Genomic DNA, 23,995 nt, shown 5'->3' on the forward strand with positions numbered 1-23,995 from the left:
AAATGCCCCTTCCCTGCTGGGCTTTCACCAGTCCCTGGACCCATGCTGTCACTGTGATGGGAGACTCACAGTTTATAAAATGTTTCCACTTGCACTGTTCAGCTGGGTCCTCTCAATTGTGTCTGTGGGAGGTATATGTGTGCCCATTGTATTGCTGGGAAGACTGAGGTTCAGGCAGGTGAAGTGAGAGAAAGGACAGTATAGTGGAAGGAGAGAGGGAATCTGAGTTTAGGCTTTAGATCAACTGTGTGACTTGTAAACTGCCTCTCCAAGCCTCAGTTTACCCATATGGAAAGTAACAGCGAATGCTGACATTACTGAAAATTCACTTTGCAACTTTTCTCTTGAGGACTTTTTGAGGTTGGGACTTACATTAGTTCCCTTTCTTCAGATGAGGAACAGAGGCACAGAGAGGCTGAGCAATTTGTCCCAGGAGCGGAGGAGGCAGGATAGGAAGCTTGGCAATCTGAAACCAAAACCTTGTTCAACCATCACCCCATGCTGGTGCTGGGGAGAGATGCCAACACAGGGTGTGTACCCTCTGGGGGCCTTGCTGCTCTGAACTCCTTGGTTCCAGGCTCACCTAGAGCCTCCTACGAGTCTGGGGCAGAGCCTGCCCTGTCTACTGTTCCATGGTCGTCATGAGCTCTTCTGAAAACCCCATTCCTTTCTTTGATTCCTATGCTGCTAAACCACTCAGCCAGCTGCTACCCCTCAACGAAAGGACCTGATTTAATCCTGGAGTTCTGGTCTGAAGCCAGAAGGCCTGATGATGCAGCTTTGAGAAAGTCATCTCCCCTTTGTAAGCCTCATTTTTCTCATCTGCACAGTGGACAAAATTCTCTGTAGGCATAAAGGACAGAGCTCAAGCTACTGTTGGTCTGGTGGGCGGTCAACATCTCTTTCCTCTCTATCACTGGGCATTCCAAAAGAGTTTGGGAAGAGTGGACAAGGCCAGCTCAGCATGGTCTCACCTTGTGTTTTTAGCCTCACCGTATCCATCGTCCTGGGTCTCATGGTCCTGCAAGTATGGATCGCCACCAGCTTCTTCCTGCAACCAAAGATGGGGACAGATGACAAGCAGAAGCCCCTGGCTCTCAACAACAGGTGAGAGCAGAGACAGTAGCAGGGCATCACAGGGCTCTGGCCTCAGCAGTCTTGCTCCTTTCTCTTCACCCTTGGCAGGTTCCTGGGTGCACTCTGCACTCTGAGAGGGCGAGGGGGCAGTGGTTCAGAACTGAGACCAAACTGCCAGGAACCAGACTGCCTGGAGCCAAATCTTGGCTCCACCCATTATGAGCTACATGACCTTACTGAACATCTATGAACCTCTACTTCCTCACTTTACAAACAAGTTTGCATATCTCAGAGAGGTGTTCCAAGGATGAAAGGTATTAAAATTTGAACTTAGCACAGTAGTGCCTGTCCCATGGTAATCCTTTCTAGTTCATTCATTCAAAGCTGTTCTTCATGGAGGAAGCGACATGGGCACTGAGGATAATGAAATACTCCTCATGATCTGCCTGTGGTCTGCTCATGGTCCACTGGAGTTGACAGACACGGATATGTAGGGACAGTAGAGTCCAGAGGGTATGAAAGCATTCCAAGAGAAAGCAAAGAGGAGAGGAAGGGAGTGGAGGAGAGGCAGGGGTGTTCTTTCAGCTGCAGGTGGGATGTTTGAGCTAAAGTAGGTAGGATGGTAGGAGTCCTACAGGCAGAGATGAGCAGATGGTGTGGCTGCAGCCCCCACTGTATGGATGCAGGCAGGAAGCCATGAATACGGCAGGATGTGCTGGGAGAAGAGTGAAAATCCAATATGGTGGCCATGCAGTGGCCTTCAATGGTAAGGGACAGGAAGAGAGCACAAAGTGGCAATACCAGAAAAGTCCCTCTCAGAGAGGACCTCGAAATTCATATGCAGTATTTGGGCTTCGTCCCATAGGCAACAGGAGACCATGTGATTACCTTGAAAAATTTTATATGGAGGACTTGGGGCAGTTCTAGCTGGGGACAGGTCACTGTTGCAACAGATAGTGGGAAAGCCACACCCTCTGCTGTAACCACGAACCCAGCGGTAACCACGTGGGCTTTACAGTCCCCACTCACATTCAGCCTGCCTGGTGCTCAACGTCCTCTCCACTGTTTCTGAGCCAGTCTTCACATCAGCTGTGAAGTGGGGACAGTCAGCTTCCACTAACGGCCCGAGGTCACACAGCTAGGAGGTGGGAGAAGTAGGACTTAACCACAGGTCTGGGAGGGCCCCTGAGCCCTCCTGCCTAGCCACCTTCTCATTCTGAAGGGTGCTTCCGCTCTGCCTGCTTTCCTTCGCAGGAGAGCCTTCCACAACTTCAACTACTTTCTGTTCTTCTACAACGTGCTTCTGGGCCTGGGCGCCTGCCTCTCCCGGCTTCTCATCAGCTGTGTCCTGGGCACGTGGCTGATTGCCCGCATCGACAGGACCATCCTGCAGAGTGGCTACGAGAGAGCAGACATGGGTACGTAGCCGTGCGTCTGGAAAGCGTTGCTCTCACACCTTTGCGGAAGATCCCTGCAAGTTGGGTACCAGAGGCCTGCAGTTCATACTCTTCTCTCGTGCTTAGAGCTTATCTTCCCCCAGGGGCTATAAAGCTGAATAGAAAAACAAAACAAAATAAAACTTTTCAGCCCAATGATCAGATCGCATATTTAACAGATCTTTGAGATATAATGAAGAGCAGTAAGGGATAGTAGAATTCTGTCTAAACAGTTACAAGGTAATTTGTGAATGCACGGCTCTGACATTTTTGAGAAAACATATCTCAGAATTACTTGTGGTGTTAGTTGCAAGCTTACTTAGTTAAAAAATTGGTCTGTTCATTTTGCTCCAAAATCAAACCATTTTTTGTGGAGAAAAAGCAGTTTTTGTCCTATTTCTGGACTGTGTCTTTTCATTTACTCATTGATCCATGCAAGGGCAGCTGGCTTCTCCGTATAAACCACAGGGGCTCCCGTCACTGTGAACTTCAAATTCCCATAAAATGAACAGGTTAGGGTGTGATCGCTTAGAACCTTTCCAGCTCTTTATACCTCATTTTCTAGATTCACAGCAAAGACACAGACACCATTTGGGAACAAAGTGTTGCTGCAGTCATGTCATAAGAAGCAAAATCTAGTCATCCAGGGATGTATATTGCATAGCCTGACTTCCCTTCTGGATTTCAGGGTTCAGTGCATGGATTGGCATGCTCTATGTAGATCATTATCACACCAACCCCGTGCTCGTCAGCTTTTGTCATATCCTGATCACCGGTCACAGGGAGAGGAGGCTACGGCAGACCGTCAAATATTGGTACCTAAATCAGTCAGCAGGTACGTCTCCTGTTTGAATCTATACTGGGGTTGGACACCAGGAAACAAGTGCATTCAGTCTTCCCTGGAATCCCTGAGATGCCCCATGTTCCTCCTTCTCTGCCCCTCTTCCTCCACTTTCTGTGCCCTGGGAGCCCTTCTACCCAGGAGATCAGGAGTCTTCACCCCCAGTCAGTCTGGCTCTGGGACCCCGAGGCCTTGTTCCTGCTAATTCAGCTTCTCCGTTGTTTCTGTAAATGAACTCTGCTACCTGAGTCCTTCAATCAGCCATTTGTCTGAGACTCCTTCACAGCTCATGCTGCAAGCCAGATGCCCTACAAGATGGTGTGCAGTTTTGCTTAAACTACCCCATTCCTTACCACAAGCTCTCTTTTGGCGGCCACCCGTATCATTCTGCTCTGCCTTCCCCTGGAAGTTAGCCATGTTCTGCCTATGGACACTCACACTGATCTGGACTGTTTTCATTGCTGATCCCAGCATTGCAGATACCCAGATCTGTGGAACAAGCTCTTATCCCTCTAGCCGCCCTCGTGTCCCCAGGAATCCTGGTCTGGCTCCTTCTTCCACACCTCACTCCTTCTGGGCAGCTTTCCCTGTGGCCTCTGAGCAGGACAGAGACAAGCTGCCCTCTCCTCCCAGTCTACCGGCTCTGATTCTGTTCTAGGTCCCCGCCTCTCAGCGAGATCCAGGACAAGGTGGCTCCTGCTGCAGACTCTGATCAACAATCCTGAACTGATCCGACTCAGAAAATCCAGGCCAGGTCTTGGCTCCCAGGAGTTTACCCAGATTCTGTTGACGTGCTCGGAGAGCTGACACTGACTTCCCACACTGCTGCAAGGTTGTTCCAGGACGACTGCCTCTGAGAAGGCCCAGGCTACTCAGCAGCTGTCCCCTGCAGTGGAATAGGCTGCACGGCCACTGTCTATTGCAGACTGACTGTTCATGGGGTGGCACTTGGGCTGAACAGTGATGTCTCAGGTCTAATTCACTCCCTTGGGAAAAAGATCAAGAACAAAAGAGAATTTCTGTTGAACAAACTTTGCCCAATAATGATGTCCACTATCCCTGGTTAGAAGGCAGCCTCAGGGAGTTCTATGTTGAGACGCACTGGACAGAACTTCATGTCACTGACAAAGTGGTATAAAAGTTTATGTCAGGAGAGTTTAACTGTTTGATGCAATTCTTCTCTGCAACAAAGTATGGCCTTAATCCAACAGGGTCCTTGTTGTTTCCTCCTTTCTAGATTGTATGGTGGTGGGAGACAAGGAGCCCATGACCCCAGCCTCCAGGCTGGTGGGTGAGCTGGTATACACTGAGCTCTCTCCCATGGCTACTGGGGTTGGAAAAGATCAGAACTGACATGTGCCCTGGTCACAAATAAGATGTGTAGATTCTCTCTGACATACAGGGGATCCCCTAAGAAAGCCACCTATCTGAAGAGGCAAAGATGAGATCTGCATTTAAGTTTGTTGTTGTTGTTTAATCACGCAGTTGTGTCCGACTCTTTGCTACCCCATGGACTGTAGCCTGCCAGGCTCCTCTGTCAATGAGATTTCCTGGGCAAAAATACTGGAGTGGGTTGCCATTTCCTCCTCCAGGGGATCTTCCTGACCCAGGGATCATACCTGGAACTCTCTCATCTCTTGCATTGGCAGGTGGATTCTTTACCACTGAGCCATCAGAGAAGCCCCATGGCACTTAAATTGGGGGACAACAAAAGCAAAGATGTGGGAACAAGAAAGCCCTGGGCAGCTTTGAGGAAGGTGAGCCCTCCAGTGTATGCAGGGCATGGTATTGGGGGCTGGTTAGGCCATCCAAGAAAGCCCAGATGCCAGGACATTTCTCTTTGTGCAGAGGGCTGAGTACTTACCCAAATTCTTCATGCCCAATCATAAAGTCTCTGCTAACCTGGGAACTGTCACTCTATAAAGCCTGTGCAAGTGCCAGGAGGATTCACCCACAGAGTGGGGGAAGTCCCTGTCCACCTCACATGTCCCAGAGCCTTTGAAACCCAGTCATCATTATTGAGCCCGTACTGTGAACCCAGCCCTGTTGCTCAATGTATCTGCCAGATTTATCTCTTTTAACTTACTCTCTGCAACCAAGTTTTGTCATTTTGCTCTTTGAAACTAAGAAAATTTGAGCTCAAGCGTATTGGGATCCCCACACCACTTTCTAGCTGTGTGACAGTGACTAAATTACTTCACCATTCTATGCTTTCTTTATGTATAAAAAGGGAGTAATACCTATAACACAAAAAATTACTTTGAGGATAAAATGAGTTTATATATACAAATACTCCTAAGCTAGTGCCTGACACAGTTCAGTTCAGTTCAGTCGCTCAGTCGTGTCCAACTCTTTGCGACTGCATGAATCACAGCACGCCAGGCCTCCCTGTCCATCACCAACTCCCAGAGTTCACTCAAACTCATGTCCATCAAGTCGGTGATGCCATCCAGCCATCTCATTCTCTGTCATCCCCTTCTCCTCCCACCCCCAATCCTTCCCAGCATCAGAGTCTTTTCCAGTGAGTCAACACTTCGCATGAGGTGGCCAAAGTGTTGGAGTTTAAGCTTTAGCATCAGTCCTTCCAATGAACACCCAGGACTGATCTCCTTTAGAATGGACTGGTTGGATCTCCTTGCAGTCCAAGGCACTCTCAAGAGTCTTCTCCAGCACCACAGTTCAAAAGCATCAATTCTTTGGTGATCAGCTTTCTTCACAGTCCAACTCTCACATCCATGCGTGACCACAGGAAAAACCTTAGCCTTGACTAGACGAACCTTGGTTGGCAAAGTAATGTCTCTGCTTTTTAATATACTGTCTAGGTTGGTTGTAACTTTCCTTCCAAGGAGTAAGTGTCATTTAATTTCCTGGCTGCAGTCAGCATCCGCAGTGATTTTGGAGCCCAAAAAAATAAAGTCTGACACTGTTTCCCCTGTTTCCCCATCTATTTCTCATAAAGTGATGGGACCAGATGCCATGATCTTAGTTTTCTGAATGTTGAGCTTCAAGCCAACTTTTTCACTCTCCTCTTTCACTTTCATCAAGAGGCTTTTTAGTTCCTCTTCACTTTCTGCCATAAGGGTGGTGTCATCTGCATATCTGAGGTTTGACACATCCTAAACTCAAAAAAATATTAGTCATTGTTGTTGGTGATGTTACCTTTTGTGGTGATATGGTTAATGTCTGCCTACCTCTCATTATACTCTACTCCACAAAGAAAGAGACCTCTGGATTTATTCACCATTACCAAGTACCTACTGTAACACTGTAGGATCTTGACTAAAGTAATGAGGCCATGATGAATGAACCTTGCAGTCATGAATTCAATACTGAAATCAACCCTGGCATCATGGTTAAGTGGCCAATAAACTGAAGGTCAGGAGCAGGGGGGTTTGGTCCCAGCTCTGCCACTAGCATGAGTCTCATTTTTCCTAAATGAGAGTTCATGCTGCCCTCACAGCCAGTGCTCCTGATGTGCACCCAGCTGGTGCTGATCAAGTACTTGCTATGTGCAGTCACCACTCCAGGGACCCAGGACACCTGAGAAGGCAAAGTCTTGCCAGCACGTGGCCCAGGCCTCTCCTGCAGCTCTTGCTACAATTGTCTCCCAGCCTCTTCCCTGGAATGGTTTGTGAGCTCCTCAAGGGCTTGCTCCTTGGAAGAAAAGCTATGACAAACCCAGACAGCATATTAAGAAGCAGAGACCTCATTTTGTTAACAAAGGTTCATATAGTAAAAGCTATGGTTTTTCCAGTAATTGTGTATGTTTCTGAGAGCTGGACCATAAAGAAGGCTGAGCGCATCCAACTCTTTGCGACCCCATGGACCACAGCACACTAGGCCTCCCTGTCCATCACCAACTCCTGGAGTGTACCCAAACTCATGTCCATTGAGTCGGTGATGCCTTCCAACCATCTCATCTTCTGTCATCCCCTTCTTCTCCTGCCCTCAGTCTTTCCCAGCATCAGGGTCTTTTCCAATGAGTCAATTCTTCATATCAGGTGGCCAAAGTATTGGAGTCTCAGCTTCAGCATCAGTCCTTCCAATGAATATTCAGGACTGATTTCCTTTAGGATGGACTGGTTTGACCTCCTTGCAGTCCCAGGGACTCTCAAGAGTCTTCTCCAACACCACAGTTCAAAAGCATCAGTTCTTCAGTGCTCAGCTTTATTTATGGTCCAACTCTCACATCCACACATGACTACTGGAAAAACCACAGCTTTGAGTAGACAGACCTTTGTCTTAGTAAATTTTTAAAAATTAAAGTCATGAAAATTGTCATTTCTGACCACAACAGAATCAAACTAGATATCAACAACAGGAGGAAACTGGGGGAGAATAACAAATATGTAGAAATTAAACAATACACCATTAAACACCCAGTGGGTAAAAGCTAAAAACAAGGAATACTGAAAATATCTTGAATCAAATGAAAGTGAACATGAACATACCAAAACTTATGACATGCAGAGAAAACAATGCTCACAGAAAAATGTATAGCTGTAAATGTCTACATTAAAAAGAAGAAAGATCCCAAAACAATAACCTAACTTTACACCTTGAGGACTAGAAAATGAAGAGTAAACTAAACCTGAACAACAAGTAGGTTGTTGAATGCCAGTATGAATAAGTGTAAGATCGTAGATACACAAAATAAAGAACAGGAAAACAATAGAGAAAGTAAGCCAAACCAAAAATGGGTTCTGTGAGACCAACAAAATTGATGAACTTTTAAGCTAGAATTACTAAGAAAAAAGAGAATAGGCCAAATTATTGAAAACAGAAATGAAAGTTGAATAATACTACTAACTCTACAGGAATAAAAATGATTATAAAAGTATATTGTGAATATCTGTATTCCAACAAATTGGATAACCTACATGAAATGGATAAATTCCTACAAACCCACAAGCAAAGTTGACTCAAGAAGTAGGAATTACTAATAGACCTATAACAAGTAAAGAGATTGAATTCTTTAAAAAACAAACACAAAATTGCAACAAAGACAAGCCCCAAACCAGATGGCTTCATGACTGAATTCTACAAAACATTTTCAAGTATGAAAACACATTCTTTTCAAACGCTCCCTAAAAAATGAAGAGAAGGAAACGTTTCCTATCTCATTCTGTGAGGTCAGCTTAATGGTGATAGGCAAGCAGACTAAAACTTCCGAAGCAAAAACTACAGACATATATCTCTTATGAAAACAGATGTGAAAATCTTCAAGATTATACTAACTAAAGTAAAAGCATTTCTACTTGTAGATATCATGATTTCATATGTATAAATTCTGAAGGAATAAAAAAATAGAAACAAAAAGGAACTGTAAAGCTAATAAATGAGTTCAGCAATGTTACAGGATACAGATTAACATTCATATATCAATTGCCATTCAATACAACTATAGAAATGAAAAATTGTTAGAAGTGTATAGAAATGAGCAACCTGAGGAAAATTATTCTATTTGTAAGAGCATTAAAAATAAATAATAAAATACTTTAAAATATATTTAATCAGGAGATACACTAGACTCATACTCTGAAAACCACAAAATATTTCTGGAAATAAAGGCTAAAGAAATTATAAATAAATGAAAAGATACCCCATATGTATGGATTAGAGGACTTATGATAAAATACAGCACTCTGTATATCCAATGCAGTCCTTATAAAATTGCAATAAATCTTTGTTGCAGAAATGGAAAAACTGATACTAAAATTCATTTGGAGTTGCAACCAATAACCAAAACAATATTGGAAAGAGTGAACAAAGAAGACACACTGCCTGATATTTAGTTTTACTACAAAGCAGTAGTAATCAAAAAACACATCATTGGCATAAAGATAGACATATAGACCAGTGAAACATACTGAGAGTCCAGAAATGATCCATATATCTATGGTCATATGATTGTCAACAGATGTTGAAGCTCAACAAAGGGAACTTGGAATGTGAAAAACTGTTTTCAGCAAAAGGTGCAAGGAAAATAAAATATCCAGATGCAGAAGAACCAGTTTTGATCCTTACCTTACATCAAATACAAAACTTAATTCAAAATGGAGCAAACCTAAATTTAAGAGCTAGAACTATTAAGTTCTTAAAGGGATAAATAACACAATTTGGATTTGGTAAAGGATTCTTGGAGGACTCAAGAAAAAGAAATACAAAAAGGCAAAATGGTTGTCTGGGGAGGCCTTACAAAAAGCTGAGAAAAGAAGAAAAAAACAAAGGAGAAAAGATAACCCATCTGAATGCAGAGTTCCAAAGAATAGCAAGGAGAGATAAGAAAGCCTCCCTAAGTGATCAATGCAAAGAAATAAACAATAGAATGGGAAAGACTAGAGATCTTTCAAGAAAATTAGAGATACCAAGGGAAATTTTCATGCAAAGATGGGCTCAATAAAGGACAGAAATGGTATAGACCTAGCAGAAGCAGAAGATATTAAGCAGAGGTGGCAAGAATACACAAAAGAACTATACAAAAAAGATCTTCATGACCCAGATAATCATGATGGTGTGACCACTCACCTAGAGCCAGACATCCTGGAATGCAAAGTCAAATGGGCCTTAGGAAACATCACTATGAACAAAGCTGGTGGAGGTGATAGAATTCCAGCTGAGCTATTTCAAATCCTAAAAGATGATGCTGTGAAACTGCTGCGCTCAATATGCCCGCAAATTTGGAAAACTCAACAGTGGCCACAGGACTGGTAAAGGTCAGGTTTCATTCCAATCCCAAAGAAAGGCAATGCCAAAGAATGCTCAAACTACCACACAATTGCACTCATCTCACATGCTAGCAAAGTAATGCTCAGAATTCTCCAAGCTAGGCTACAACAGTACATGAACTGTGAACTTTCAGATGTTCAAGCTGGATTTAGAAAAGGCAGAGGAACCAGAGATCAAACTGCCAACATCTGTTGGATCATAGAAAAAACAAGAGAATTCCCAAAGAACATCTACTTCTGCTTCACTGACTATGCTAAAGCTTGTGATTGTGTAGATCACAACAAACTGGAAAATTCTTCGAGAGATGGGAATACCAGACCACCTTACCTGCCTTCTGAGAAACTTGTATGCAGGTCAAGAAGTAATAGTTAGAACTGGACATGAAACAATGGACTGTTTCAAATTGGGAAAGGAGTATGTCAAAGCTGTATATTGTCACCCTGCTTATTTAATTTATATGCAGAGTTCAGTTCAGTCGCTCAGTCGTGTCCGACTTTCCGCAACCCCATGAGTCACAGCATGCCAGGCCTCCCTGTCCATCACCAACTCCTGGAGTTCATTCAAACTCATGTCCACAGAGTCGGTGATGCCATCCAGCCATCTCATTCTCGGTCGTCCCCTTCTCCTCCCGCCCCCAACCCTTCCCAGCATCAGAGTCTTTTCCAGTGAGTCAACTTGTCGCATGAGGTGGCCAAAGTATTGCAGTTTCAGCTTTAGCATGAGTCCTTCCAATGAACACCCAGGATCAATCTCCCCTAGAATGGACTGGTTGGATCTCCTTGTACATCATGTGAAATGTTGGACTGGATAAAGCATAAGCTGGAATCAAGATTGCTGGGAGAAGTATCGATAACCTCAGATATGCAGATGACACCATCCTTATGGCAGAAAGTGAAGAGGAACTAAAGAGCCTCTTGATGAAGGTGAAAGAGGACAGTGAAAAAGCTGGCTTAAAACTCAACATTCAAAAAATGAAGTGATGGCATCCAGCCCCATCACTTCATGGCAAATAAATGGGGAAACAATGAAAACAGTGACAAACTTTATTATCTTGGACTCCAAAATCACTGCAGATGGTGACTGCAGCCATGAAATCAAAAGACACTTGCTCCTTGGAAGAAAAGCTATGACCAACCTAGACAGCATATTAAAAAGCAGAGACATTACTTTGTCAACAAAGGTCCATCTAGTCAAGGCTATGGTTTTTTCCAGTAGTCATGTATGGATGTGAGAGCTGGACCATAAAGAAGGGTGAGTGCCGAAGAATTGATGCCTCTGAACTGTGTAGTGTTGGAGAAGACTCTTGAGAGTCCCTTGGACTTCAAGGAGATCAAACCAGTCCATCCTAAAGGAAATCAGTCCTGAATATTCATCAGAAGGAGAGATGCTGAAGCTGAGACTCCAATACTTTGGCCACATAATGCGAAGAACTGACTCATTTGAAAAGACCCTCATGCTGGGAAAAATCGAAGGCAGGAGGATAAGGGGTCGACAGAGGAAGAGATGGTTAGGTGGCATTACCAACTTGATGGACATGAGTTTGAGCAAGTTCCTGGAGCTGGTGATGTACAGAGAAGCCTGGTGTGCTGCAGTCCAGGGGGTCACAAAGTCAGACACGACTGAGCAACTTAACTGAACTGAGTCTACATTTTCTCCAAAAGTCCACATCAAGTACCTGGAGCTGGGCTGTTTGTTTATAATTTCAATAATCATTAGCCACTTAGGCAATAATTCCTTCTCCAATAATATCAAAAGGCTCAAGAAACCAGAGGGCTAATCTGATGTGTTGCACTAGGAAGGTGGTGATTCTGACTTCATAAAACACTACATAACTCCAGATTAAACAGTATTTCCTACATAATGGGTGGCTGCTTTGACTATGGATTAGGTATTGCTTTTGACATCTTAATGTATAGTTACCATTATGGTTTTGACATAGATTTTTTTCATGTTCAAACCATATCATCATTCCAATTTTTAAAACTGTTAGAAATTTTTTCTTCCAAAATAGTTATTTTGAACATTTAACAAATATTAAGAATCACTATAACTCTATTTAGAACTAATATATTATTCTTCCTCAACCAGCACCCATGTGAAGAACACCTAAGTAGCAACAGTAGACTGAACTAAACTGAAAGGATTCTTAGATGTAACATCCAAAGCACAAGAAAAAAAAAGAAAAATAATACATAAGTTATAAGACAATCTATTAAGACTTAGTAAATATGATAACAGAGAAGACAATGGCACCCCACTCCAGTACTCTTGCCTGGAAATTCCCAGGGACAGAGGAGCCTGGTGGGCTGCCATCTATGGGGTTGCACAGAGTCGGATACGACTGAGCGACTTCATTTTCACTTTTCACTTTCATGCATTGGAGAAGGAAATGGCAACCCACTCTAGTGTTCTTGCCTGGAGAATCCCAGGGACATGGAAGCCTGGTGGGCTGCCGTCTATGGGGTTGCACAGAGTCGGACATGACTGAAGCAACTTAGCAGCAGCAGCAAATATGATAAACTTGTGCATCAGACAACACTATCAAGAAAGTGAAAGACAACCCATGGAATAGAAGAAAATATTAGACCAGCTTAGCATCTTATATTTACAATATGTACAAAAGAATTATTACAACTTGTGATGGCTCCACATGTCAGGTTGGTGAGATTGTAGTTCCTGGTTATTCAATCAAACACATCTATAATCAGCTGACTTTAGAGGATATGGTAGCACTAGTGCTAAAGAATTTGCCTGCCAACACGGAAGAGGCAAGAGATGCGGGTTCCATCCCTGGGTCAGGAAGATCCCCTGAAATAGGAAATGGCACCCCACTCTGGTATTCTTGCCTGGAAAATTCTTTGGGCAGAGGAGCCTGGCAGGCTACAGTCCATGGAGCCACAAAGAGTCAGACGTGACTGAGTGACTAAAAACACACACACCTTTGAAAATGTAGTAGGTTTCAGTCATTCAGTTGAAACATTTAACAGGCACCCAAGGGACCCCTCCGGCCTCATTCCATCCAGGTCCTACCTATTCTCAGAGATGGGTGTAAATAGCCCCTACTCTGGGAAGTTGTCCTTGATGCCAACCGCCTTCCCCCGTACGTCGAGTCAATGGGTCTCCCACTTCTCTGTTACCAAACTCTTCGAGTAAATGTAAGATGCAGAGGACAGAGCAGAGAGTATCCTGCCCAGAGGGTCCCTGATTTCCACTCCTCTACCACTCTCCACCAGTGAGTGCCACAACTGTTCACCTTATTCTTTTCATAGAGGAATATTCCTTTTCTGGAGGTTGATCTGATTCCCCGAGGAGGAAGACAGCCAGTGTTCTTCAGAAAGAGCCCTCTAGCCCATCACTAGCATCCCCAACCATCCTCCCTGATGTTGTGCTACCACAAGGGACCTCAGGGGGACAGTGCACAACCACAAAACAGGACGTGGGCCTGGGTGGGGCCTCAATGCAGGAAATGGGTGGCAGACAAGGGAGCTGCAACTCAGGCAGAAAGGGACTTGAAGGAACCTTTCTCCTCTGTGGTACCATCTGAGGGGGGAGGCTGACTCCAGCTTCAGACCAAAATCTCCTGCAGCTTTGCAGTCCAGCAGCTCTGTTGCTTTGCCAGCCAGGAAACAGGGTTGGGTGTCTTATGTCCCTGGTCCTGCCACTTAGACCCAAGGCTTGGCAGTCTATTCATTTGTTTATCTGGCCCGTGAGAGTCCCCAGCAGTGCCCATCTGTGGTGCAGGCAGGGTGCCCTCCCCTGGGGTACGGAATGAAGACAGGAGAAGAGCAGAGGCCTGACTTCTTAAGGATAGACTGGCTGGTTTAGTGAAGAAAGGAACCTCCACCCACCCTGACAGCCTGGAGGAAGCTAAGTGCCAGCAGGATGGACCAGCATGAAAGCCAGAGAGCTGTTGATTCTGCCAGCTCAGCATCCCCTCCTGGAATGGCCAGCTGCCACCATTTTATCCCATTACCGGGGCCTCTTACCCTCAAACTGTCCCCTACCTGCCCACAGACCAAACACACCCCTCTTCCTGTTTATCTAGACAAGACTGGAATTTTTCAAAGACTTTAAGTGAGAAACTAACCGTGTCCCATCTGGTGCCCCTTCCCCTCTCACCATACCCCTCCTCTCTTTCTAGACCTCAAGCCTCTACTTGGCCCTGATGAGCAGCTTCTGGCTTTGTGAGTTGGCTTTGCAACCAGCTTTTGAAAATTTAGGAAACTCTTCCTCTGGGGAGGGGAAAAAAGAAGGAAGGAGAAATTTGTGAATAATGGGAGCGGTATGAGAGCAAATCCTTTCTATTTGAGAACTCAAATGATCCAAACTGTCCAGATGCCAACGGGTTCCTCTGAGCTCAGAAGGCTCTGTGGGCCTCAGAGGAAGCCCTTGTGTCAGTCGCCTTGGGCCTCCACTCCAGTTTCTTCTGAGCGGTTTCATTTTGACCAGATTCGGTTTCCAATGAACATAGAGTTTGTTGCGATCAAGGAAGCAACAACCTTGAAAACCTCCGATTTGGCTCAACCCAGGCTCTGACATTTAAGGAAACTGAGTTTTGAAGCAGGACTGGTGGCCTAACATCCTAGGGAGGCTTAGCGATTCCACCCATCAGCCCAATCCCTGTCCCCAGGGTTTGCTGCCTCCCAGGAGGTCCGGATTGTTGAAAGAGAGGGCAGTGCCAGCCCTAAGGGAGATTCCTCATCCACCTGATGCTCCTCGGGAGAGAGGCCTACACCTGGAAACTTTTCCCCTTGTCTTCTTTAGATGGTGCGTGGACGTGCTCTGCCCAGAAGAAAGGATGTCATGCACTGAGGAGAAGTTCCTGAGGTTTGGCCATCCTGGGGAAGGTAAGAGAGTGAGCTATGAGGTGGGGAGCTGTAGCCTGGCTTGCTCTTGCTGAGCCTTACTGAGCACACTGCTCACTGAACCAGCAGCTCCGCTCAGGATGTGTGTTCTTTGCCATCCTCCCCCTGCACCCACCACCACCACATGCCACATCTGAGTACCCGAAGTCTCTGGAGCTGCACAGGCACCCCAAAGCACTTGCGGGGAAGTCTCTGTGGTGCTGAATCTGATGAGTCTGGAAAGTCTGGGGAGGAGGTATCACTTTTGTATTTTTCCTTCAACTTTAAAATGTATTGTCACACTTTAAACTTTCATAATTTTGTCATATTATGACTGAGCTGAAGTATTTACCCAAGAGTGGAATTTTGGGGTCACTGAGTATGTGTAAGTTCATTTTTAGGAAATACTACCAAAGAGTTTTTGAAAGTGGTTATAGGAGTTTACACACATAGCAGTGTATGGGCATTCCAGTTGCTTGGATCTTCACCAACCCTTGGTATTGTCAGCATTTTTCAGTCATTCTGGTATAGGTGTAGTGGTGTTTCATTGTGGTTTTATTTGCATTTTCCTGATGAGTAATGATGTTCTGCAGCTTTTCACGTCCTTTTTAGCCAGATGGTTATCCTTCTGTGAAATACCTAGTCAAATCTCTTGCCCATTTTTTTTCAGGTATATTGTCTCTTTCATCTTATTAATTCATGGAAGTCAGTTACATATCCTTTATGAGGCTTTTTCCATATGACACATGCTTATTCTCATTCTGTTCTTGCTTTCTCACTCTCTTGAGGGTGTTTTTTGAAGTGAAGTTCTTAATTTTAATAAGGTCAAGTTTATTAATTTTGGGGTTTATGCTCCAAAGTCATGAAAATATTCTCCTATGATATCTACTACAAATGCTATTATTTTAAACTTCCCCATTTAGATTGAAAATCCACCCGGAATTGATTTTTGTCTATGGTGTGAAATGGAAGTCAAGATTAATTTCTTTCCCATATGAATAACCAGTGACCCTGGGCTGTTTACTATAACTATCTTCTCCCCATTGCTCTGCTGGGTCACTTTAGTATATATGACATAAATGTTCACATCTGTGGGTCTGGGCTGAGCTCTGTTTCTCCTAGTGTTTTTCCTTGTACTACTATGGCATTTTGCCCTGTTGACTGTAGCTTTATACAAAGGCTTAATATCTGGTTATGTAAGCCATCCAAGTTTATTCTTCTTTGAGATTGTCTTGACTATTCTTGGTAATTGGCATTTCTATGGAAAATCTGAAATTGAAGAGTCGGTGTCCACCAGATATCTGGACAGATATGGGTTTCCCTGATAGCTCAGTCTGTAAAGAATCCACCTGCGATGGAGGAGACCCCAGTTCAATTCTTGGGTCTGGATATGGAGAACGGATAGGCTACCCACTCCAATATTCTTATGCTTCCCTTGTGGCTCAGCTGGTAAAGAGTCGCCTGCAATGTGGGAGACCTGGGTTTGATCCCTGGGTTGGGAAAATTCCCTAGAGAGGGGAAAGATTACCCACTCCAGTATTCTGGCCTGGAGAATTCCATGGACTGTATAGTCCATGGGGTGGCAAAGAGTCAGACACAACTGAGCGACTTTCACTTTCACTAGATATCTGCTTAGATACTTTAATGTGATTATGTAAATCTATGGGTCAATTTGGGAAGAAGTACCATCTTAAGACCAACCTAGATAGTATATTAAAAAGCAGAGACATTACTTTGCCAACAAAGGTCCGTCTAGTCAAGGCTATGGTTTTTCCAGGGGTCATGTATGGATGTGAGAGTTGGACTGTGAAGAAAGCTGAGCTCCGAAGAATTGATGCTTTTGAACTGTGGTGCTGGAGAAGACTCTTGAGAGTCCCTTGGACTGTAAGGAGATCCAACCAGTCCATTCTAAAGGAGATCAGTCCTGGGTATTCATTGGAAGGACTGATGCTAAAGCTGAAACTCCAATACTTTGGCCACCTCATGCGACGAGTTGACTCACTGGAAAAGACTCTGATGCTGGGAGGGATTGGGGGCGGGAGGAGAAGGGGATGACAGAGAATGAGATGGCTGGATGGCATCACCGACTCGATGGACATGAGTTTGAGTGAACTCCGGGAGTTGGTGATGGACAGGGAGGCCTGGTGTGCTGTGATTCATGGGGTCACAAAGAGTCGGACACGACTGAGCGACTGAACTGAACTGAACTGAACATCTTAACAATACATAGCAAAACAAATGAACAAAAACACAAAAACCCCAAAGCAACCATCATAATAAAAAGGAAGAAATTATAAACTGTGAATATTTGCAATTCATATTAAAAGGGGGCTCACATGCCAAATATGCAAACAGCTCCTAGAAACTGATAAGAAAAAGAACAGACACACAGAAAAACTGGCAAAAAACATGAACCCAGAGTTCATTCAAAAAGAAATAAAAATAGCCTTAAATATATGAAAATGTGAATAGAAATAGAATAGAAATGCCTACATATGTTCACCATGCAAAAGAATGTTCAGAACAGCATTATTTGGTAATTCTCTAAACTGGAATGTACATCAATAATAGAAAGGATAAATATTATGCAATGGGTTATATTTTTTTGTAATGGAATGCTATACAGAAATAAAAGTAAACTACAGCCACTTTAAAAAAGATATTTGAAACTTAGAAATATAATGAAAGTAGTTCAACATAAAAGTCCAACATTCTGTATGATTCCACTGAAGTTCAAAAACAAGCAAAACTAATTCAGGAGTTAGAATATCTGATACCCTTGGGGAGGAAAGGGCAGTGACTTGGGATGGATACATATGCGGGGCTCCTGGAGCTTAATGTTCTATTTCTTGTGGTACTGATTAGCAGGTGTGTTTCCCCCTGGATAATTTATTAAGCTATACAGTTATGATTTCCATACTTTTCAGTACGTGTGCTATGATTCAACACACAAATCCTATCAATTGGATCCAGAACTTTTTTTCTGGCAAGTCCAAAAGTCGGATGGCATAGTGTTTGGTTCAAGACTCTAAATTACATGGTCTAGATTCATATCCTGGATTTAACCATTTCCTATCTTGGAGATCTTGGCCAAATTACCAACTCTCCGAGCTTCAGTTTCTTCATCTGTAATATGGGCTAATTGTGGTACCCCTCTCATAGTTATTGAGACTGTTAAACCCTCTCAATAAATATTAGCTCTTGAGTGGTCCTTCTTGGTCTTCTTTCTATGGACTATGGAGAAGATGGATGATGGCCGATGGAAGAGGAAGGAAAGGGATGAGGTTCGAGTCAAGAGACATTTTCAAATGGGGGAAGATATGATGTTAAGGTGCAGGAAAAGAGAGTCCAAAGGCTTGGCTTCACTCCTTCCATTCTGTCTCTCATCTCCTGCGCCTCTCTAACACAGGAGGTGGACTCACCAGGTGATCTCTTACTGGTTATTCTTTCCAACTATAACGCTTTTGAGTTAGAGGGGTAATACAAATGCCATCCAAAAGCCAAACATGAATTTTCATGTTTGATCCAAACCCAAACACAAAGGCCCAGAAACTTCGGAATTAAGGAAGGCAAATTCTCAGCAGTGATATTATGGGTGATTTTTATTTTCTCCATTCAATTTTTTTTTTCTATTTTAAACAATGTGTGTTGCTTACTCTGAATGAAGCATCGTACCTGATATATCCATGCCTACATATTTATATCTTTTTTCTTTCATTTTTCTAAAATTTTTAAAAATTTATTTATTTTAATTGGAGGCAGTGAAGAGGAACTCAAAAGCCTCTTGATGAAAGTGAAAGAGGAGAGTGAAAAGGTTGGCTTGAAGCTCAGCATTCAGAAAACAAAGATCATGGCATCTGGTCCCATCACTTCATGGGAAATAGATGGAAAAACAGTGGAAACAGTGTCAGACTTTATTTTTTTGGGCTCCAAAATCACTGCAGATGCTGATTGCAGCCATGAAATTAAAAGACGCTTGCTCCTTGGAAGGAAAGTTATGACCAACCTTGATACTATATTAAAAAGCAAAGACGTTACTTTGCCAACCAAGGTCCGTCTAGTCAAGGCAATGGTTTTTCCCGTGGTCATGTATGGATGTGAGAGTTGGACTGTGAAGAAAGCTGATCGCCGAAGAATCGATGCTTTTGAACTGTGGTGCTGGAGAAGACTCTTGAGAGTCCCTTATACTGCAAGGAGATCCAACCAGTCCATTCTAAAGGAGATCAATCCTGGGTGTTCACTGGAAGGACTGATGCTGAAGCTGAAACTGCAATACTTTGGCCACCTCATGGGACGAGTTGACTCACTGGGAAAGACTCTGATGCTGGGAAAGGTTGGGGGCAGGAGGAGAAGGGGACGACGGAGAATGAGATGGCTGGATGGCATCACCGACTCTGTGGACATGAGTTTGAGTGAACTCCGGGAGTTGGTGATGGACAGGGAGGCCTGGCATGCTGTAATTCATGGGGTCGCGGAGAGTCGGACACGACTGAGTGACTGAACTGAACTGAACTGAACTAAATTACTTTACGTTATTGTATTGGTTTTGCCATACATTGACATGAATCTGCCCCGGGTGTACATGTGTTCCCCATCCTGAGCCCCCCTCCCACCTCCCTCCCCATATCCCCCCTCTGGGTCATCCCAGTACACTAGCCCCAAGCATCCTGTATCATGCATCGAACCTGGACTGGCGATTCGTTTCACATATGGTAATATACATGTTTCAATGCCATTCTCCCAAATCATCCCACCCTCACCCTCTCCCACAGAGTCCCAAAGACTGTTCTATACATCTGTGTCTCTTTTGCTGTCTCGTATACAGGGTTATCGTTACCATCTTTCTAAATTCCATATATATGCGTTAGTATACTGTACTGGTATCTTTCTTTCTGGCTTACTTTACTCTATATAATAGGCTCCAGTTTCATCCACCTCATTAGAACTGATTCAATGTATTATTTTTAATTGCTGAGTAATACTCCATTGTGTATATGTACCACAGCTGTCTTATCCATTTGTCTGCAGATGGACATCTAGGTTGCTTCCATGTCCTGGCTATTATAAACAGTGCTGCGATGAACATTGGGGTACACGTGTCTCTTTCAATTCTGGTTTCCTCGGTGTGTATGCCCAGGAGTGCGATTGCTGGGTTGTATGGCAGTTCTATTTCCAGTTTTTTAAGGAATCTCCACACTATTCTCCATAGTGGCTGTACTAGTTTGCATTCCCACCAACAGTGTAAGAGGGTTCCCTTTTCTCCACACCCTCTCCAGCATTTATTGCTTGTAGACTTTTGGATAGCAGCCATTCTGACTGCCGTGAAAAAAAATATGGAACGCGTCACAAATTTGTGTGTCATCCTTGCTCAGGGGCCGTGCTAATCTTCTCTGTATCGTTCCAATTTTAGTATATGTGCTGCCGAAGTGAGCACCATATTTATATCTACATATTAAAAAATTAAAAAAAAAACCCACATTATAGATGTGCCAGAAAGCATCGGGGCATGCCTTCTGATGTACAAGTGCCAAGCCAGTAGGAACCTCCTCGACAAAACAGAGATCTTGCTAACTGCAAATAATTCCTGAACATTTCCAATTTTTTGCCATGTTTTTCATTCATAACCTCAGGAAAACATACTTTCTCTGTTTCCAGCTAAAATTAGTCCAATCACTTGTTATAATATTTGACCTTGTTAATAAAACCTGGGACCAAAGAAGGGGAATAAAAGGGCTTTCTACTCACTGTTCCTTAACTTCTGAAAGTAGTCTGGACATAATGACCACTTGTAGCAATTGGGACAGGGATCCCTCTGAGAGGAGTCAGGAACCCCAAGTCTGTAGGAAACCTGTGCCAGGTTCAGTGTCCACCACAAGTACCTTCCGCCCTGGCTGTGTAGAACTCGGGGTGCTTGTGTGGGAAAGAGCCACCTCTGGGAGTCAGACCAGGACGCTCCAGGTGTTCATGCATTTACCAGAAAGCATTCAGTGTGTCTGAATTATGTGCAGGACACTGTGCTGAGAGCAATCAAAGCTGGATGAAAAACAGGAGGCCATGCCTTCCTCACAGTAAACACCTTCCAATAGGATGCCCTTAACTCCTGCATCTGACAACAACCAATGTACCAGCGATCAATGCAAAGAAATAGAGGAAAACAATAGAATGGGAAAGTCTAGAGATCTCTTCAAGAAAGTTAGAGATACCAAGGGAACATTTCATGCAAAGATGGGCACAATAAAGGACAGAAATGGTATGGACCTAACAGAAGCAGAGGATATTAAGAAGAGGTGGCAAGAATACACAGAAGAACTATACAAAAAAGATCTTCATGACCCAGATAATTATGATTGTGCGATCACCAACCTAGAGCCAGACATTCTGGAATGATAAGTCAAGTGGGCCTTAGGAAACATCACTAAGAATAAAGCTAGTGGAGGTGATAGAATTCCAGCTGAGCTATTTCAAATCCTGAAAGATGATGGTGTGAAAGTGCTGCACTCAATATGCCAGGAAATTTGGAAAATGCAGCAGTGGCCACAGGACTGGAAAAGGTCAGTTTTCATTCTAATCCCAAAGAAAGGCGATGCCAAAGAATGCTCAAACTACCGCACTTGCACTCATCACACACGCTAGTAAAGTAATGCTCAAAATTCTCCAAGCCAGGCTTCAACAGTATATGAACCGTAACTTCCAGATGTTCAAGCAGGTTTTAGAAAAGGCAGAGAAACCAGAGATCAGAGATTACCTACATCTGTTGGATCATCAAAAAAGCAAGAGAGTTCCAGAAAAATATCTACTTCTGCTTTACTGACTATGCTGAAGCCTTTGATTATGTGGACCACAACAAAGTATGGAAAATTCTGAAAGAGATGGGAATACCAGACCACCTGACCTGCTTCTTGAGAAATCTGTATGCAGGTCAGAAAGCAACAGTTAGAACTGGACATGGAACAGACTAGTTCCAAATAGGGAGAGGAGTACGTCAAGGCTGAATATTGTTACTCTGCTTATTTAACTTATATGCAGAGCACATCATGAAAAGCGCTGGGCTGGATGAAGCATAATCTGAAATCAAGATTTCCGGGAGAAATATCAATAACCTCAGATATGCAGATGACACCACTCTTATGGCAGAAAGCGAAGAAGAACTAAAGAGTCTCTTGATGAAAGTGAAAGAGAGTGAAAATGTTGGCTTAAAACTCAACATTCAGAAAACTAAGATCATGGCATCTGGCCCCATCACTTTATGGCAAATAAATGGGGAAACAGTGGAAACAGTGACAGACTTTATTTTCTTGGACTCCAAAATCACTCCAGATGGTGATTGCAGCCATGAAATTAAAAGATGCTCACTCCTTGGAAGAAAAGTTATGACCAACCTAGACAGCATATTAAAAAGCAGAGACATTAGTTTGCCAACTAAGGTCCGTCTTGTCAAAGCTATGGTTTTTCCAGTGGTCATGTATGGATGTGAGAGTTGGACTATAAAGAAAGCTGAGCCCTGAAGAATTGATGCTTTTGAACTGTGGTGCTGGAGAAGACTCTTGAGAGTCCCTTGGACTGCAAGCAGATCCAATCAGTCCATCCTAAAGCAAATCAGTCCTGAATATTCATTGGAAGGACTGATGTTGAAGCTGAAACACCAATACTTTGGCCACCTGATGCGAAGAACTGACTCATTTGAAAAGACCCTGATGCTGAGAAAGATTAAAGGCAGGAGAAGGGGATGATAGAGGATAAGATGGTTGGATGGCATCACCTACTCCCTGGACATGAGTTTGAGTAAGCTCCAGGAGTTGGTGATGGACAGGGAGGCCTGGCATGCTGCAGTCCATGGGGTCGCAAGAGTCAGACACGACTGAGTGACTGAACTGAACTGAATGTACAAGCACATTCAGAGGAAAGGGAGCGAGGTGAAGAAGGGGAGAGGAGGTCAGACTGAGTGGATGGGATCTTGTCACTGTTAGTGGCTGAAAGTATGTGGGGGGTTGGGGTGTGTAGAGACAGAGGGATCCCAGCAGAGGAGCAGGGTGAGGAAGGGCACATGCAGGAAGGGTGAGGAGTTTGCTGAAGTAGGAGACTCTGGGTGGGAGCCAGATGCGGGGGCCTCCGTGGTCATCTAGGGACTGTGGCTGGGTTTGGTGGGGGCTGCAGTGAGGGCCTTTTGAGCGGGAGAGTGAATAGGTGAGAGCTGTATTTAAGGAGAGTTATGTGGCATGGACACCGAAGAATTGATGCTTTTGAACTATGGTGTTGGAGAAGACTCTTGAGAGTCCCTTGGACTGCAAGGAGATCCAACCAGTCCATTCTAAAGGACGTCAGTCCTGGGTGTTCATTGGAAGGACTGATGTTAAAGCTGAAACTCCAATACTTTGGCCACCTCATGCGAAGAGCTGACTCACTGGAAAAGACTCTGATGCTGGGAGGGATTGGGGGCAGGAGGAGAAGGGGACGACAGAGAATGAGATGGCTGGATGGCATCATCGACTGGATGAACATGAGTTTGAGTGAACTCTGGGAGTTGGTGATGGACAGGGAGCCTGGCGTGCTGTGATTCTTGGGGTTGCAAAGAGTCGGACACGACTGAGTGACTGAACTGAACTGAACTGATGTGGCATGGTGAGTTGGGTGAATGGAACTCATGATCTTGTAAATTAGCCTTTTCATTAGAATTCCATTCAACTCTTGAGGCCTGGATTCTAAGCCCTTATGAGAAAGAGATGGTCTCTTTTAGAGATGTTTTCCAGTTCTTTTCTGTAGCCAAGCACCACTCTGCGCCACTTCCCAGCAGAGATTGGTTTTAACCAAGACAAAGAAGATAGGGCGGTTTTTGTTGACCACAGCGGCTCAGAGATGCATCTCCTGTCTCCTATTAGTTTTCAGAACATTCAGTGTGCTGCTCTGGATGCTCTTGCCAGCCCTGAGGTATCCCTCTGCCAGAGAAACTGACCAGAGTTTCACTACTCCACGTGGGGACTCGGGTCACTAAGGGCAACCAAGCCCCTTCCCTGGAAAGGAAGTGAGGGCGGGGCCCGCGGAGTCCCCGCCCCTCTGTGTTGCCTTGGAGA

At 44.2% G+C, this 23,995-nt stretch overlaps 2 protein-coding genes and 1 non-coding gene across 11 annotated transcripts in view; 2 read left to right on the plus strand and 1 right to left on the minus strand.

The window, feature by feature from the left end:
• LOC129556837 (stimulated by retinoic acid gene 6 protein-like) overlaps positions 1-8,402 on the plus strand; it is a 52,186-nt gene extending 43,784 nt beyond the window's left edge. For all 8 annotated transcript variants that reach the window (XM_088837990.1, XM_088837992.1, XM_088837993.1 and 5 more), the window contains 4 exons: positions 988-1,107; positions 2,332-2,495; positions 3,202-3,348; positions 4,013-8,402. In XM_088837990.1, coding sequence (XP_088694116.1) covers positions 988-1,107; positions 2,332-2,495; positions 3,202-3,348; positions 4,013-4,161 — 580 coding nt within the window. In that variant the 3' untranslated portion in view covers positions 4,162-8,402. The remainder of the gene's footprint in view (positions 1-987; positions 1,108-2,331; positions 2,496-3,201; positions 3,349-4,012) is intronic.
• Positions 8,403-10,867: 2,465 nt separating this feature from the next.
• Positions 10,868-23,995, plus strand: part of CCDC180 (coiled-coil domain containing 180) — a 76,916-nt gene continuing 63,788 nt past the window's right edge. For both annotated transcript variants that reach the window (XM_088837987.1, XM_088837989.1), the window contains exon 1: positions 10,868-14,930. The gene's annotated coding sequence lies outside the window, so the exon portion shown is untranslated. The remainder of the gene's footprint in view (positions 14,931-23,995) is intronic.
• Positions 20,255-20,361, minus strand: LOC129557679 (U6 spliceosomal RNA). The gene has a single exon (XR_008686272.1). It is a non-coding gene; the product is annotated as a U6 spliceosomal RNA (small nuclear RNA).

The sequence above is a fragment of the Moschus berezovskii genome, chromosome 7 (genome assembly GCF_049115385.1).
Source record: "Moschus berezovskii isolate FMDL1 chromosome 7, NW_MosBer_1.0, whole genome shotgun sequence".
NCBI classification, from domain to species: Eukaryota; Metazoa; Chordata; class Mammalia; order Artiodactyla; family Moschidae; genus Moschus; species Moschus berezovskii.